The 18,293-nt window shown below is 39.5% G+C and overlaps 1 protein-coding gene across 3 annotated transcripts in view; it reads left to right on the forward strand.

Annotated features, from left to right (window-relative positions):
• The window catches only part of RANBP3 (RAN binding protein 3), a 54,752-nt gene that overhangs the window by 18,559 nt on the left and 17,900 nt on the right, over window positions 1-18,293 (forward strand). For 2 of the 3 annotated variants that reach the window (XM_075723895.1, XM_075723896.1), the window contains exons 3-9: window positions 2,316-2,519; window positions 8,119-8,155; window positions 8,243-8,329; window positions 10,788-10,859; window positions 12,068-12,133; window positions 13,724-13,816; window positions 14,943-15,046. In XM_075723895.1, the coding sequence (XP_075580010.1) occupies window positions 2,316-2,519; window positions 8,119-8,155; window positions 8,243-8,329; window positions 10,788-10,859; window positions 12,068-12,133; window positions 13,724-13,816; window positions 14,943-15,046 (663 nt within the window). The remainder of the gene's footprint in view (window positions 1-2,315; window positions 2,520-8,118; window positions 8,156-8,242; window positions 8,330-10,787; window positions 10,860-12,067; window positions 12,134-13,723; window positions 13,817-14,942; window positions 15,047-18,293) is intronic. The other variant, XM_075723897.1, reaches the window with a different exon arrangement.

Genomic DNA, 18,293 nt, shown 5'->3' on the forward strand with positions numbered 1-18,293 from the left:
CCCCATCCCCATTTCCTAGTACTATTCTGGTTATAGCTTTCAGCATTTTCCCCACTGTGTTTTTTAGGGTCCTGTTTCTCGCAACCCCTGCCAGATTCTTCAAAGGCTGTGGGAATAACGGCAGGGTTGTCTCCATCACCTCTATGGCAGTTGGACTGGGTCTGTGATCTGTGCAGTCCTACAGCAGTCATTTCTTCTGTAGTGGTCTGGCTCTCCAGGCCACTGGAGAAGTTGGAAGTCTTTCAGCTAGGAAGCCAAGCAAAGTTGGTTATGCTGCCGGCTCTCTTCTGATCACCAAGCCGAAAACTTGCAAATTCTGATAACTACTGACAAGGTGATAGAGGTTTAAATGTTAAAACAGTTCTGCTTCATGAAAACTAGAAACCTGACTGGATCAGTGAGACCCGAATTACCTCTCTTGCAGAGGGAGAGCTGCCGTTTTATGCATGGCCCCACTGTCTGCTCGGTGCAAACTGCCTCTGGCCCCATGGATGGCCAGAGAAGGTTTGGCAGGTTTGAAGAGGTGTGGGGGAGAGGTTTGTGTTGTGAGGTACATGGGGAGGATTTGGAGTAGCAGAGTGAGAGGACCAGAGGACACATGCAATGTAAGCCATGAGAAAAATTGTATCTTCAGTGCTGCTGCTTGCATATTTGCTTTTGTGGTTGGTGTGATGCAGGTAACTTGTGACTTAATTCTTGTACATTTTATAGCTGTCTCCCCTTGAAGGGGAAGAAAACAGTTTGAGTGATGTTGGGAATGCTGCTAATTTTGAAAGTGAGGCTTAGCATAAAAAAAGGACTAGCAGTAATGGGTATAAAACCTCAAGTGGGTGACTGAGGTGTTTACTCCTTGTCTTTATGTATGGTTAACATAGGTATGTTGTAAGTGCTGTGGCCAGTTCCATACAGCCTTTTCATGCTGTCCTTCTGAGCCAAAGAGGTAAGAATAGCAGAGTGCTAGACTTAGTTTAATTTTTGGCAACAAATGTTTCTTTAACTCTTCTCTCTTGTTCTGTGGGTTTTAAGTTAGTGTTTGGGTCTGTTAGTAACAGCTTCATATTAAAACCAGAAAGTTTTGAAACTACAAAAATCAAGCATCCCCAGCTTTACCTGACATAGTGTTATCCATGTTAAATATACTTTGACTATTTTGAGCTTTAATGGTAGTAATTTCTTGCAAGATTTAAAAGTTTAACTTGAGTAACTTCACTGAACTGAAACAAACCGGCTGATAAAATTGCATGTATTGCTGTCTTTTAATAATTGCTTCTGTTTGAGGACAAGTCACAGCTGAAGAACTTCGGGCCCTTAAGATTTAAAAGCTGCTGTTTATTTTTTGAAGTTGCTGTTTACTCTGTTTTGCATGGACCTGGGCAATGATGAGTATTTTCAATCCCTTCATTCTATGAATGCTTTCTGAGAGCAAGCCAAGGTTATGTGCTGCTTAGTGATATCGTTGCCTAACTGCTTGATTCTCCAGATTCTTCACCATAAGACATCAGGAGGCTTGGCCCACAGGTTGCAGCTGGGAGAACATCCTTGACCTGCATATTATCTATGGACTATAATTTAGTCCTTTATCACAATACAGTTGTTGAGGCTCAAAGCCTTTAACTTTTTCATTCTTCAGATGTGTGCAGAATATGGTAATGCTTAATTTTTGTTCAGCAAGTGGGGACCTGCAGCATTAAATGATCCGAAGAAGTCTAAAGAGTCTGTGGCAGAAGATCAGCAAATACCAAATCCCATTAGTGTGCACTAGCTATCCTATCACCCCCTACTTGAAATAGATATGCAAACTTTTTAATTTACAGAAGAAAACATTGGTGTTGCTTTTCAGATAATTCACCATCACATGAATATGAAAGGATCGTGTGTCTTGTGTGAATGTTATAATAATGAATTTCTGTGCAGCATTTTATAATCAACCCCACCTCCCTCAAATATGGTCTGAAGCAGCAGTAAAGGCCAGTTATTTACAGTAATTGTCTGTTTAATTCTTATGTCTGAATCTGGGGGTAAAAGCAATTAGCTGTCCTTTAGGCCTTGAGAAAAGTAGTAGTTAAACCCAACAACCCTGTGGCTGGCAAAAATACTCTCTTGCTTGGGACACCAACATTTTCAGTTAACTTTCCAAAAAGTGCATTTGCTCCAACTGGTGGTTTTTGTGGGGAGGGGAAGCAGCAAGCAATTCCTTCTGCCATGCTGTGAAAACAGTGGAATTTAAAAAGGGATTAGCAGATCCTCTCACTAGGACGACTGCTCTCTCATGTTGCAGCCTTGCATTGAAGGGACATTGTCTTTTTTGCTCCCAGTCCCCTGCAGAGCAAAAAGGTTTGTCGGATTCAGGCGAGGACCCCCAGGGAGAGGTTGAGCCCCCCCACCATGGTCTGGGTCACAAAGAATCAGCTGGTGAGCGCGACTCTGAGCACCCTGCTCCCGCTGTTGCCTCAGTCAGTGCTACCCTGAGTCCCGCTTCTGAAGCCCAGCTTGCTCCTATTCAACAAGAACTGGCAGGGGTAAGTGTGAACCTACCAAGTACTTCTGCTGAGGGGATTAAAGACAAAAAAGTCCCTTTTACTAGGAGGACTCTGTTACTGTTAACTTGAGGTAGTGCAGCTCACTATCTGTGTGGTTCTTTGATCTCAAGTGTTAGTCCCCTCTAAGCTGTTGTTTCAATTAGTAGAAATGAAATTTGTTTGGGACTCCCTAGTGGGCACAATTATAGAAGACATATCAAGTATTAATTTTAAAATTTAGGGTGTAAGCTGTGTGTTGCTAAGGTTAAGAGCTCTTCTAAATGAGTGAGAAAGTGGGTATATATGAGGGATTTGCTTCAGGCAGTTAAAGGAGGATTGTTTATTCCCTCTGAGCCATAATGCTGCAGCTTGACAAACTGAGCAGCTAATGCTCTGTTTCCACTGTATGTAAACAGGAGCTTGTCATGCCAACCTGCAAGGTACTTAACAGATTAAAAGCAGCAAGAAAGATGCTAAAGCAGAATTTTGAATTTAGGTACTTGGAAAAAAAAAATCAGTACATTGAGGTAGGAAAAGCTGTTAAATGCTGTTAATTTAAGATTTTTCTACTGATGGTGCAGCAAAATATTTTTTTAAAGATTAGATGGCTAAATGACTGCTGCCATGCAGTCTTTTAGAGCCATTTTAATTTAAGTGTTTGTAATCTTTCTGTTTGGACCATGTTTTCTTCGTGTAGGTGAGCGACACTACTCATTGTGAACACATACACATGGCATGTACTCTTTCACAGACCTTTGCCTGTTAAGGCTGCTCCACACAGTACATGCACCCTTTTCTTGCAGTAATATTTTTTTTTACTTTTCAAGAATGGGCCATTTCAGGTAAACTCAGTGCCAAATGCATTGTCATGACAAGGTACACAGCTGTAGGTTAAGCACCTTTCAGTGTCCAGACTGTCAGGTGTTGCCTGATGATCTGCTGCAGAAGTTTTTCTATTTCATGGGTTTTTTTTTTTTTTGAAGGTTAAAGTTTTCAAGGGTTAATATTTAAAAATATAGCTGGTAAACATAGTCACAGACTTTTAGGTCAGTTTTCCATCATTTGAAATTGCCAGTGATACTAGAACTGGCCAAGAGAACTGTATTAACCAGACTTCCAGGAAAACTGCAGCAAGTGGTTGTTATCTTAAACTTTTTCTTGACGAGCAGAAAATCTTACCCTGGTGAACGCAAGTCTGAAAGAAATCTAAGAACCAAAAATACTGTTGGGGAATGTATGCAGGAATTCTTGGCTGTACACAACAGATACCTGTGCATCCTTGAACTTTACTCTGCTCACTTAAATTTATAGAATAGTATAGTGCTCAGTATAGGCATGTACTGGCCTTTGTATGCACTGGCAAGCATTCTTCAAATTATCCCAGTTTCTTAGAGTAAAACTGTCTCTTACCTTGAAATATACAGAAGGTTGGTGCAGCTTCAGAGTGCTCACACTGGTTTGCCAGAGCAGAAAGTTCTGTGTAATCTTCCCAGGACCTTGGGAAGATAGATGAATTAGGACTGAGTTCTGAAGAAGAGACCCTTGGTATTGTTTGTGCATGCACAGGCAGATATTTTTGCTAAGACATTAACAAGGTGTGGCCAGAGATATGGCCTCTTGCAGAGCTGATTATGATGTCTTTCAGCTGTCTAACCCAAGCCAGCCTACAGCAGCATTGTTTAAGAGGTTCTGGAACAGCCATGGCAATTCAATAATGCTTATAAATGTGCAGTGTGTCTGGATTGCAGACTTGCTGTATACCATGCTCTGAAGTTCTTTTATATAAGACTTCTTGCATCTTAAATGTATTTTTCAAAGATAAAGACTGTAAGTGTACTCTTAGAGATTTCACCTAATTATGTTGTCCTTTTTTGCTTTACCTGAGTTCTTCCTTGCCTTCCCTGTTTCTGCTCATTATTGTGAATAAACAAAAACTGACAAATGTGTTAAGTTTGTGTAAGTTCTTCTCTGTTAGTTGTAACAACGGTGTGAGGAAGTAAGGGGTGTAAAGCAGCAGTGTTTGTACTTCAGTATGAGATGGTTAATTACTTTCATTTGCACTTTTAAAAAGCAGTTGGTAGCCTTTAAAAAGGTAATTTGGTTAATTAGAAACGAGTCAGAATTGTAGGAGCCTCTATTTAGAAATAATTGTAACTTTTATGTAGCTGGACTTCTAAAAGTAAGGGGAGGAGGGAATAAGTGAGAGGTGGCTTCTGTTCTTAAATGAGGGGTAAATTGTAGGTTGGATTTTGATGTTACTGGTTTCAGCTTCTAATTTCAAAGAACTGAATGGAGAGAAGTTGAGTCACCTTAATGGTTCCTTATAGGATGAGATGGTCCTGGCTTTCATTTCTGTTGTGTAGTATACTTGTGTAAAATATCTATTGCTGTAAAGTACAGATTGAGTAGCCTGGAAAGAGAGGCCTGAAATGGAAAAGCTGGACTGCTGTTTATTATCACTAATTGTAATCTGATGTTTTTTCCGGTCTGTCAAGTAAACTGTTTTGTCTAGTGTCCCCAGCTTCTCCCAAATAAGCAACACTGGTAAGCAACTTCTGGCTGTGGTGGTAACTTTATAGTATGGCTTCATAAGAAAATGAAGCTTATGCTAATACAGTGTATCAGTGTACCCGCACCCCCCGTGCCATCTACCTTTAACTCTGTGTCAGGTTTGACTGAAGATGCTGAGGGGTATGGAGATCTTGGGTCTGGATTCCTCTATGGTCTGTGGGTAGAGGCAGACTAGAAAGGAGAGAAAACATCTTGCTGTCTCAAGCATTTGAATTCTCACTGCAGGTTATTCCACATTGTTTGTCATCTAGGTAGGATCTGTGGGAAATAAGGCTCCATTAGATCATGTGCGTATAGCTTTATTTTCTTGAAAACCTTTCTTCTAACAGTGAAGGATTTAGGAATATTTTTCAAGATCTGTAAGAGCGAATTGGTTATTGGTGAAAGCATTAGTGAGAAAACTTGAGACTTATCCAAGGCTGAGGAGCCCTGATAGGTGAATGCCCAAGTAATGGGGACTGAATATTGACAGCAAGCTCTTTAAGAGTGGTGATGTGTGTCTTCAACTGGATGCTGAGTATAACAAAATTAAAAAACAGTAGTGTTGGTGACTCTGCAGTGGAGTAACGCTTGTGTATTCTCATTCATTTGAAAACAGAAAATTGAACCTGAATACCTTAAAGGCTCAGGCAGGAGTTTCATTACTGAGGTAGACATAAATGAGATTCTTTGGCCTGTCTGTGCTTTGGGATCAACCCAAGGGATTATGACTCTTTTCTTCCCTGGCCTTTAAATTCCTGAGTCTATGAAAAGATTTAAATCTGTTCTTGCATTTTTCTGGTAGGAGTTATTTGCAAGGTCTGTCCCAACTTTCCCAAGCAATAATTGACAGTGTGAGCAGTGTGTCAGTGGGTAAGGATGGGAGGTAGCATACCGAACGATCTAGATATTTAGATGCCTATGTAGGAAAAAGTACATTTGAGAGAAAGGGAAGTCCTTTTTTGCCTCTGTGCAGCATCTACTTTGACTAGGGTTGGCAATGTCAGTAACTGTTGTAACACTTGTCATGTCGGCTCTTGCATAGCTTTAATCTCCTAAAACTCTTGGAAGCATGAAAGTAATTCAGAGAGAGTAGGTATTTAGCTCTGCTTTGTCCTCAGTAGGTTACAGAGTTGGTTTTGGATATTGATGCTCCTTGCTCATGAAATGTGGTGATGGTATATTTAGTTGTGCTTGCATCAGTTAATGAAATGACAATGATGTGATAATTTGAAGCTTGTGCTATAAAGGTTTGACTTTGTGTTACTCGAGCACTGAGAATACAGCACGTATTAGTAACAGCTTAAGAAGTTTTTGGAGTTCAGGGGGACATCACTTGGTTTTTTTTATGGATCTTTGCACATAGAGATCTGCAATTCCATTCATGCAAAATTTCTTACCAAACAGTTTCCTTTTGCTTTCAGGATTTTTGCTAAAAATTGAAACAAACTGCTGGTATGTTGCACTTTCTGTGCAAAATAGATTTTTTTTTTTTCTTCCCTCTCCTGACTTCAGATACTGACTGCTGAAACAGATAGATGACATGGTTTTCCACTTCAGCCTTATCTTTCGGGAAACTAGTGTATGTTGGCAGGGGAGATGTCTAATAAGATCATCTTCCAGTAGTGTGGAGTACTTGGCCAATTACGTAGGAAGAGCAAGGATCATCAAATACAGTATTAATGAGATTGGGCTGACAGATACATGTGGATTTGGGGGGTTGTGTTCCAGAACTGCCCATAGCTTTTCATTCCCATGCTAAAGGTTTCAAAAGTACTTGACTAGGATGCTAGTGAAGTAGCTGTACTTTTCTATTAATACAAAACAAAACTGAAACCCCCTTTAACTTAATTGCACAGGCAAAATGCAGTGTAAATGGGTTTTTATCAGTATTTCAGTCAACGCTAATAGTACAGGTAATAGATTCTAAATATATGCAGTGCTAAATAGAAAGTTCTGTACATTCTGGTATTGTTATGTCCAAGGTATGTCTTTCAGATGACAGTCCTGTGCAGCCTTAACCAGTCCTGTTGGGTGTTGGCTGATCCTTGTGTGTCTGCCTGTTCTCCGTGCCAAAGTATGACTAGTTGCAACAGGGAAGGACGAGCTCTGGGGCTGCAGTGGGCTATGTCTGTGATCTGCTGTTCTTCCCCAAGTCAGCCAAGCTCTGAAGTGAGAGTGTGAAGGCAAGGTGTCTGTCTGGGGCAGGAGAGTGGGATGAAAGGGTGGTGTTGGACTAGGGAGAAGGTCTGGTTGTCTCGAGGTTTTGTAATGACATGGAGCTGCTAATGCTGCCTTGGTCACCTTGCATAGTGAAAGGAATCCATCATGGGATTATGTTTTGCCTGAACAAGGGACACTATCAGCTGAGGAACTGGTAGACCAAGTAGAGAGGCCTACAAATCCTCAGAAAAGATGTGAAACTTGTTCAGAGGCTTTTTGAATACTGTGATAGTTGGTAGCCTGTGATGCTTCCTGTTTTGTTGCTGGTACTGTGGAAGATGCCAGGAGACTATCCATTACTAATTCCTATCAAAATATCATAGTACTGATTTACAGAGTGTGCTTTGAAAGACATTCCTCTAATGCTGTCCTTTTGTTGAAGGAACTGATATCAGTTACATTAATTAGGAAAAGTGCTTTGGAATGAACTCCCAAATAATGGGTATGTTCATGATGAGCTTGGAACTTCTATGATATTTTTAAAATCAAACCAAATTTGAAAATTGTCATTTTCAGATTTTCAGTATATAGAAAACTGTAACGTAGTAATTGTTGCATAGTCTCTAAGGATGTTAGTGCTTGGAGATTAATTTTCAGGTATCTTATTTGTAAATGAAATATTTTTAATTAATCTTATTTAATAGCATCTGGGTGAAACTCAGTATGTCTACATGTATGTCATAAAAATAATGCTTTGCCTTGAGTGTATATCACTGACAGTAAAGGAAAAAATCTCCATGTGAGTGATTAAAACATTTGGAGGTATCCAGAGAGATTGAAATGTTCAGTATGTGATTTTTGTTTTATCACTGTCATCTAATTTCAGAGATCAGCAGATGGATCAAGTCCAGAAGATGGAGATGGTAAGAGATTTGATTGTAAGATTAAAAACCACTAGTATATGTGTCTCCAGGATTTTGTGCATTTTCTCTAATTGCTTTTTCCTACAGAATCTGATCGAGAGGATGGGAGCTACTGTCCACCTGTAAAGCGTGAGAGAACTTCATCCTTAACTCAGTTCCCTCCTTCTCAGTCAGGTAAATGTTGCTACAATATTAATAGGAGAGGTGGGTTTCCTTCTTACACTTTTTTTTTTCCAGTCATGTCAGCAGTCTTATTACTGTCTGCAGTGCTTTAGTTTAAGACCACAGCAGCCATGTACTCGATGACTTTTTCTATGGTCTGCATTAGCAAATTCAGTGAAGCCCAACAGAGTTGATAGATATGTTTTTTAAAATATTTTCTATCTGTAAGTTTATATATATTTGAAGTTTCAGCTTTTAATCTTCTGCTGTTAAATTGAAGAATTTACCAGAAATCTTTTTGATTTTGTTGTGATCACATTGCTTCTTAACAAATTTGTATAAATGCTACCTTTTTCTTAGTTACTCTGCTGACAGGCAAATCTTCCAAGTCTCAGGTTGTGCTTAAGTTGTTCTAGTCCTTTACTTTCTCCCATTCCTTTTAAAGTGGAAAGGATTCAGTGCACTTCAGCAGCATTCTCACCTGGCAAATGCAAGAGAGAATGACCACTGCCTGTTTGTGTATACAGTCGAGGCAGCAAAATCACTGGGAAGGCTGGGGTAAATTCTTGCAGTTCACATACGAGGGAATGGTCATATTTGATATTTGTGTTCACCCACAGGATTGGTCTCTAAAATTTATGCCTTCTCTCTTCACAGACAATAAGTTTTTTAGCTTCGGTTGAGAATTATTTTAGTTGAGATGTCAGCACTTGGGGCAGGTTTGGAGACTTCACTACTTTGTTTCTGTTGTCTTAGTTGAAATAAAGGAGATAAGAAAAACAGTAGAGAACAGTAAAAAATATTCCTCTAACATACAGCATGTTTAGGAAGTGTGACTAAGATGAAAACCTAGTTATTTTTGCTTTTAATTTTAAAGAACTAAATGACTGTGGAATTCAAAATGTAGCTCCTGATATTTTATGGGCACAGTATTCTCATTTCATACCACCCATGCTAGTTGTCAGGGGAGGAATCCCTTCTCCTTAAGATCTAGATTTTCAGGTGTGCAACTTAGCAGGTTTCAAGCTGCAGTCCTGTTAATTAAGTATGGTTCACGGGACCGGTGTTGCTGCTGTCTGCTTGCCAATCACTCTTAGTAAAAGAACACTGTTTGCACAAGAATAATGAATAGGATTTTTTTGTCTATAGGTTTTCTGTTAGAATAACAGAATGTATATAGCCTGTTAGGAGCTTCCTTATTTATTGGACCTTGTATTCCTATGTTCCCTATAACCACTAACTCTTCTAGTCTGTAGTGCCTTTACCTTTTGAGATTAGAATCTCTAAAATCTCAGATTTTGGTTAATGCTAACATTCGTTAAGAAGTGGAGGAAAACAATTTGGCTCTTTTAATGGTTAAATAGTGGGTGTTTCTGGAGTCCAGTATACTTTCTCAGCACCTGCTTGGCTAATGCACTTTGACTGGATATGGTCATTTATTTGCTGTTTGACTCCCTTGTTCTGTTCTGATGTGTGTTGTTGTCAAGCAGTGACAACTTTGACTGGAATTGCAACTTCTGTGAAGGTGCTGACATTATTTGATGGCCTCGTTTTACAGAAATTTTTTCACTTAAATACAAAAACTTAAATACAAAATCAGTGTAACGGTGTTCAGAGATGAGTTGCCTTTCTCTTTTTGGCATACTTAATCTTCTTCCACAGCCTCATAAAAGCTAAAAGAGCTGATAAATATTGTCATACTTTACCTCATGCAAGATTAGAGACAAACAACCCCAACATACTCTTGTTGCCTTGTGTCTCTTGATGCATCTACCTCCTGCTCTGATCGTCGTATTTCATAAACTGCATTGACTCCTTACTACTTGCTTCTCTAGGTCCCAGCAAAGGGTGGGAAAGAAACACTGTCCTTTGCCTGTTCCTTTCAAATGTTTTTTGCTCTTTTGTTGACTGTTACACTTCCCTAAGTGTGACATCTGTAAATACTGTGATGTTCTCTCCTCTGTTTCTGTAGAATTTTTGCCTTGCAGGACAGTTCAAACATAAGTTGCCTAGCTCTTAGTGCAAACTATGCTATCACTCTTAAACCTTTTGAGGAGCCCAGGTGTTAATTTCCACTATTTAGCAGGCATCACACTCCTTTCTCCCCTCTCTGCAGAGGCCTTTTGAAATGTTATACATATTTTATAGTGATATTACATGTTCTAACATCTCTTTTAATTCCTCGTTCAGATACAATTTAGACCGCGAATCCTGCGTTTATCTTCCTTTCAGAATAAATTTGCTCTTCCTCTGTTTCAGGAGAAAGTAAGGGGATTTTACAGACATAACCTGTTTACTTCTGTGGCTGTAATACTGTTTTAGTTTACAAGAAAGAAAAACCTAAAATAAACAAAAGAAATTACTAGAAAAATCATTTTCAATTTGCAGTCTTGATAGGTCTGGGAATGGAATTTATAATTAAGAACAATATACACAACTTCTCTTTATTTTTCTTTTTCCCTGACTGCAGTAACAAAGAACAATGTCTTCATGCCATCAAGCTTCTGTGAACCCTCTACAGGCAATTCGGACTCAGAACCAGGTGAGCTTCCTCATTTTTCTGTTTTTTCTCAGCAAACTGCTGTCAGCTGTCATGCTCTAAAGTACACTGATACTTCAGAAGTAAAACCCTATCTGGGAGGATGGAAGTTGTGATGGTTCTGATCTTACAGCTGTTCTCTTGCTCTCTTCATTGCTTGATTTCATGCTTGCTGGAGGTGATTAAAACAACAAATACCAAAATTCTTAAATGCTTTGGGAGTGGTGGTGGAAGACTGTAACATGACTCTATGCCCACCTGTTAACCTCTAGATAAAACTTAAGGGAAATTTTCATTTATCTACTTTGGATACTGGTTTTTTGATTTTGAAAATCAAATTGACTGTAATCTATGGTCATGATGATGTTCAGCGATGACCTGTGAACCCTGTGTTGACAGTTTATTAATCACCGTTGTTCTGCAGTTTGGTTGTGGTGTTATTGCTGTATAGCACACTTATCTTATGCTTAAATGGCATGAGAATAATGAAGTACAGTAAGATGGTAAGGTGCTGAGTTGTCTTATTTTGAGCACAGCTGTTATGCCTCTAAAAGGAAACATTTTATAATTATACTGTTTAAGTTCTTAAGAACTCATTTTGTAACAGCTCTGGACTTATGAATAATTTTTTTAGATTTTTGTTTTTTATTTATCTAAAAGCCTTACTGTAGTGAGTACAAGCAAAGGAATTTCTTTTACCTTCATACTATAAAAACATAAGGCAAAAGCTAATGGAATTACGAGAAACTAATATTAGGCAATGAAGTTTAACTTAATTTATGATAATTAGCAGTTGGGTGCTTGTTAGCAGTTGTCATGTTCAGTCATACTCCTGATTGTCCTTTCTTTAGTTGGATTCTCACTTAAAACCTCTATGAAGTACCTTTATTGAACCTCTGAGTCCTTCACAGAAGGAACTCCATTTCTCTTGTGAAAATAGTCTGTTTCATGTTTCTCCTGGAAAACAATTTTGATTTTTTTTTCATGCAACAACTTGTGTTTCTGTCTGTGATGTATATTTGGTGTGATGATCACTGAAAATTCAGACTTCTTAAGGAAGAAGGGAGTTTGTTCTTTGGAAATTTCCTTATGATTTTGGATATTTATAAAACTTGTGAGTGGTTACAATGGGGAAAGCATGAGAAATTTTATGACTGACTTTATGTAGTATGTTACAGCTATGTCCTTGTAATTCTGTATTTTGCCACTAGAGGAAAAGAGCAGTGGATTCCGGCTGAAGCCACCAATACTTATCCATGGTCAGGCACCTAGTGCAGGTGAGTTCCTTGTTTTCTGCAGCAGTACAAAGAAACCAGTTCAAGCATTTTGTTGTTTTATTTATTTAGGAGTTTCGCAAACTGCTTTTGTAACTGGAAGGTGGCAATACCTGTGTTTATGCAGAAAAAAATCTTCTATTTTCCAGAGTGGTTATGCCCATACCCACTGTGTAATGGGCATAGACATATCCAAATTTTGGCTTGGATCAGTCATGCATTTCTGAAATGCATCTCCCAGTTGTCTCTGCTTAGCATGCTTTGATTCAGCTCTTAGAGTAGTTCCTGGCCCCATGAACTCAATTCCTTTGGTAGCAAACTGAAACAAGAGGGGTGCTCCAGGAACGCACTGAACAAGTTCCAGTCATTAATGGGCACTCAGTCTGGGACCAGGCTAGAAAAAAGTCTGAAATGTTGTTCACTCCCCACATCCTCCTCTCCCTGGCTTTTGATGATAGCATGCATGCTGAGTCCTTGATCCTACCTGTTCCGCTGTACAGTTTGGCTGTATGGTTTGGCTCTTACTGAGTTTCCTGTTTGCTGATGTAGACCTAGCCAGTATGGGAAAGACATTAATATCACAACTCCTTAAACTCCTAGAGAAAAATACAAGACTATTTTGGTAATGGAAGTTATTTTATATATTTTTTTATATATTTTTTTTTATATATATATATATGGAAACTGTTTCTTTCATTTGCAGGAAGAGTGGTAAATTTAAAAAAAAGCAAGTTTTTTTGAGCTGACATATGAATGTTTGAACTTAGGACAGTTGTTATATTTTGGGTGTTGTTCATGTCCTTTGAATATGGGTGGCCTGGAATGGAACTACTTGCAGAATATTCAGCTGAGTTGCTATGAGTAACTTCTGTTGCAGTATTTTACTGGATTAAGAGTTCATCTTGTTTTGTTCAATGAAGAAAACTGAACCTTCTGGGATTGCCATAACCTTCTAGAGTTGATGTTAAGATTTTTATTAGGTTGCTTAAGGTCAGTTGGCTTTTTGAATCAGAGCGGAATTAAAGAGTTGTAGTGCCATGTATCTTATTATAGCAAACCAGAGGCCATGTTAATTCAAAAAGCCAAAAGGTTGTTAAATGAAACAATGTGTGAGACTATTACACTACCAATACATTTGATTGTGTGAAAGGGGGGGGGGGGGGGGGGGGGGGGGGGAGAAATTGTTTACCAGTATCTGGAAATTACTTCCTTGGAAGGAGAAAAGAAGACTTGGAATGTGTAGTTGAATAATTTGTCAGTGAATAAATAGGATTGCTTGTGTACTGTTCATTTCTCTTACATTTTGACTTTTATTTCTGAGTCATTGTCATAAACTCTCCTTCTGTGCTTTCCTGGATAAAGTAGAGAATATATTTTAAAGTGTCTTTTAAGGCTAGGAAGTAGTCATCTCTATTTGGGACTAATTCTATTTTGAGGCTGAGTTGAGGGATGGGAAAGAAGGGGGTGGAAGCTTTTTAAATGTCTGGTTTTCCATTGTATGCTGTGTTGGAAGCAGTTACAGAGAAGATTAGATGAAGCTGAATTTTTGAACTTTAAAGCTTTATAGCTCTTGAAAAAACTTTGTACTTGCAGGTCTCCCTAGCCAGAAACCGAAGGAACAGCAGCGAAGTGTGCTACGTCCAGCAGTATTACAGGCACCACAGCCAAAAGCTTTCTCGCAGATGGGTAAATAGTGCTTTTGCTTTCTAGAACACCGCAGAGGGAGAACAAAAATACAAAATCTGTTTAGTGTAGCAGTTTGTTCTTACTCAGCATCTGCCTTTGCTTTGCTAGGTTTCTCCTTTCAGAAGAGAAACATCTCAAATGTTAAGTATAGTATATCTGTGTTACATAAGGGATAACACAGTCGAACCTTCAGTTTTTGTATAGGATGACTGTCTGACATTACCTACCAGGCCTCTAACTTTGGTGTAGTCCATGCTTGGTTTGTGGAGTAAAAAGACTTCTAAGGGTGACAACATTGACCATGGTGTAATAAGCTACTGCTGATCAACTGAACAGTAGTGGTGGACTTCAGCTAGCTACACAGTGATGTAAAATGCCTAAATCACTAGGAGGTGCCTGTAGGCTTGGGGACCATTTTGAGTTGGGACTTCGAGACACACTTTTAATTCTTAGTTTGGTCGTGTATATTATGCTTATTGTATTGTTATGGAACTTGATATAGCTAATAGAAATAGGCATGATTGAAAACTGGAAGTTAAACCAAAAAACTGTTCAAGGTGTCCATGTCTCCTAAACTCGTATGTTTTCCCAGCCCCCCCACCTTTTGTTATTTGGAAGTTCAGTTGAACTGAAACAGAAGTAATTTCAGTTAATGCTCAATCTGGCATAGAACCAAACGTTTCTAGGTTGATTTCTTGGCATGCCTGTTGGCACAGATTGGACTCTACAGGGGACTTAATATTGGGGTACAAATTTTCAGTAAGATTTCAGTATGTAAGTAGCTAGATTGGTCCAAAGAGGAGCCCTGCTGGCTGTGAATAGTATTAATTGGAGCAGGGTGGTTGCTTGAAGCTGTATGTGTTGAAGTCCCTGCAGCATTTGTATAGATTAAGTGACTTTTTGCTGACTTGGTTTTCTGCATTTGGAATTTTGATTCTGCTAAGAATTGCTGAATCATGGTCCTCATGTCTCTTGCAAAATACTATGGGAACTCTGTATTTTACATTGCAAGGTTCCATGGACTTAAACAAGAAAACAGCATGCAATTTGCTATAGAAAACCTCCCACTTTTACTACAATCTAAATATCTAGAGAGTTTGTGTCATTTTCTCATTCCTTATTGCAGTTCTCAGCAGTGGCACCAATGGTGTAAATATCCTGCCCGACTCTGCAGCCACATCTGAATCACTAAGTAACGCAACACTGAAAAGTTCTGACTCTGAAGACAAGGTGAGTTGGAGAAGGATTGGAAGGACACTCAAGGTGACAGACTTTAAAATAGTATTCTCTGAGCAGAGTCTATTTGTTTAGTAATGTGAGTGCAGTTTCATCAGTGATAGCCCCCTTATCTATCCATACCATGGTAGAACACTTTAGGTGTAGTAGTAGATTTTATATTGTCCTAATAGTATGCTATATTTATCTTTACTAACTTGAGAACTGTAACAAAGATTTACTGAATCCACAGTTCAGGATGGTTTTTCATACCTATTTTTCCCCTCACAAGATACAGAAAAATTGCTTAGTTCTGCTTCTGCCCTCATTGGTTCTTTTTAGTCCCTCTAGCTTTATTTCTAGTCTTGCTACAGCAAGACTACAATGTTACTGCTGCTTGAGTGATGCCATTCCTACCATAGATACTGGATTAATGTAAGTTGTGTGTGTTGGTTAGTGGACTGATAGTCAGAATACTTGCTTTTTCATCTAATCGGGTTGCATGAAGGAATACATCTTCCTTCTGCAGGTTCATCTCTTATTCTGTGTGCAGGGAGTGGGTCAGGAGAGTAGGGAATTGTTTTCTATGAGGGTGGAAAAGAGCTATCTCCTCCAGTGGCTGTCACCAGGTCTGACTGGTGCTCCTGTCAGGCCAGAGACTAAGAAGCATTTACTGAATTCCTGTTCCTATCTGAAAAGGGTTTGGTTTTGAGCTGGGCGAACTGAGCAGTTTACATTGCACGTGTTCAGTTTTCCTTCTCAGACTGCCTAGCAAAAAGCAATCCCCTGCCCATGGTTGATGGCTTTACTGGTGTTGTCGTGATTTCTACCAACTGAATGTGGAACGGTGTTGGGAAATGTGAGGATGGAAAGTGTACAGGCAACCGAAGCGAATGAGTAACACATAAAGAAGCTTAGAGACAGGAGCTGATAGTGGGTAAAAACTGAGAGACAGCAAATAAATTCCCTACAGGAAATGGTGGAGGGAGAGTGCAGGTAATGAGGGGCTGAAAAGCTTCAGCTAGATGAAGAGGCATCTAAGTGCATTAAAAGTTGTTTATTCAGTATCTTGAAAGTAATTAAATAGTTCCTTCCCTGTTCTGTGCAAAGTGTGTCCAGTCCTTTCCTTCCTGCAGATATTGAGCTAACCGTTGGCTTCTTAAGATGTGTTGACTGAGAGTGTGAGGAGGATGTTTGGGGATTTTAAGGGTGTTTGGGGTTTGGGTGGGTTTTTAGATTTGTTTTTTGGTAGCTTCATTAGACAGTGGGTTGTTTTTTGATGCCGTGTTGAGCATAGAAGTAGCATTGTTAATGCAAGGGTATGCAATGATGTACTTGAATTTCAAGTCCCAATTATTTTTGAAACCTGAGTATCTAAGCAGAAAGACTTCAAGTGTTCAATGGCTTTTTAAGGTTTAGTGAAAGACTACTGCCATAAGTAGTAATAAGTACATTCATTGCATGGATCAGTATGAAGTTTTTGTGGGACATGCTCGTTACCTCTGTGTATGTCATTAGGGAGACCCTCTATACATTTTTAACATGCAGAAGTCCTCTTGACTTTTTTTTAATCAAAAACGTCCAGAAATAGTGACTGGGAGGAAGTCCTCTGATAGAAGAAAGCTCTTAAATCTAGATGTTAAGGATCACTGAAGCTAAATATTAAATGGTATAAAGCTTCATAACTGAACATTGGCAATTTTACCAAGGAGTGTGGTGGGATATTCTTCATTGTCTTGTATTTGTAGTCTGGATGGACCATCTGCATGAAGCTTTCTAGCACAGCTGTAAGTAATTGGAGTTCATACAGTAGTTGTGTTAAATACTGGAGTCTTTCTGCGGAATATTAGATTGCTTGATAGGAGTGAATGGTTGCTTCTGGAATTAAGTTTCATATTAGTAGTTGTATGTGCAGATCTGTGGCATAGATTTAATGTACTACAGAGAGAAAGCTTCTTTGTGAGGGCAAGTATGTGGTATTTTGTAGTTATATATGAGCCTGGTCTGCCCTTGTTAAAGCAGATGAGAGTCATGGTCTTATTTTACTGGCAGAAGAGATTTTTCTTTGAGGTCTCTGTCTTGTGCTTATACAAGGTAGCAGAGTGGGAATGTTCTCTATCTGGTTGTTGTCCTACTCTGAGCATCTCTGTGGTGACCTGTACTTATTTGGGCTAGGCATTGTCTCTGTCTTGAAAATCCCCAGGAAACTGCAGGAGCCCTAAGCAGTGTAGTCCTTAGATGGGTACAAGCTACAGCCTTCTAGTCAACCTCCCTTGACTGGTGGGAGAGTCGGGTGGCTGAAAGTCATCAGATATGCAGGGAAGCTTGATAGGCACCTGTTCAAGCCTACTGTGCAGCTCTTGGCCTTTTTGGCAGCAGGGAGATACTGATCCTTATCCAGAAGGAGGAGGACTTGTTAAGGAGACTCTAGGCTAATGATTTTTCCCTTTGTTCAACAGAATGCTCCTTTACCCTGTCTACACCATTCAGTGGTGGAGGACTACTCCCAGCAGGCACACTAGCCCATTTCTCACTACCAGCAGAAAAAGGAAGTCTTTGAAATGCCAGAATTAGAATCTGAAGGCAGATGATACAGCTAGGTTATGCAAAGGTTATATCCCTTAAACGTAAAACGGGATTTGCAAAACTCCTTTGGACTCAATCCACTGTTTTCCCACTGCTTTTCCCCCCACAACATGTGCAGAAAGTGCCATGGCTGGCAGCCCATCTGAAGCACCTGTAGACAACACCACCCTGCATGAGAAACTAACAGCAGGAATTGGAGATCTATGTGCAGTGGCAGTTTTGTAACCTCACTGGGATCACTGATACAGGAGGTTCACTGATACAGGAGGTTCACTTGGACAGCTGGAGTACTGCATTGGATACATATGGGCTTTTTAGGAAGTAAAGTGGGAAGGACAAGAAGGGGATGGTTTCTGCTATGCTCAAAGCAGCTGCTTGAATGCAGAGGCTTTGGTTTGGGAAAGGTGCTGAGTTGGTCAAGACTTTTATAGGTTAAGATCAGAGGGGAAGCCAAGAAGGGCGAAGATTAAGGTAAACCTTCACTAGAGTTGGACTGATCAAGAGGAGAAAGTAGCTAAAACCCTTGGAGAATTAGAAGCTTCACAATTGCAGGCCTTGGTTCTAAAGGGGAACTTCAAGTACTTTGGCACCTGATAAAATTGCAACATGTCCTGATAGAAATACTCCTGGAGATCCTAGGAATAAGTTGAGGACAGGTTTTTTTGATGCAGGTGCT

Source organism: Pelecanus crispus, chromosome 20 (genome assembly GCF_030463565.1).
Source record: "Pelecanus crispus isolate bPelCri1 chromosome 20, bPelCri1.pri, whole genome shotgun sequence".
In the NCBI taxonomy this organism is placed as follows: Eukaryota; Metazoa; Chordata; class Aves; order Pelecaniformes; family Pelecanidae; genus Pelecanus; species Pelecanus crispus.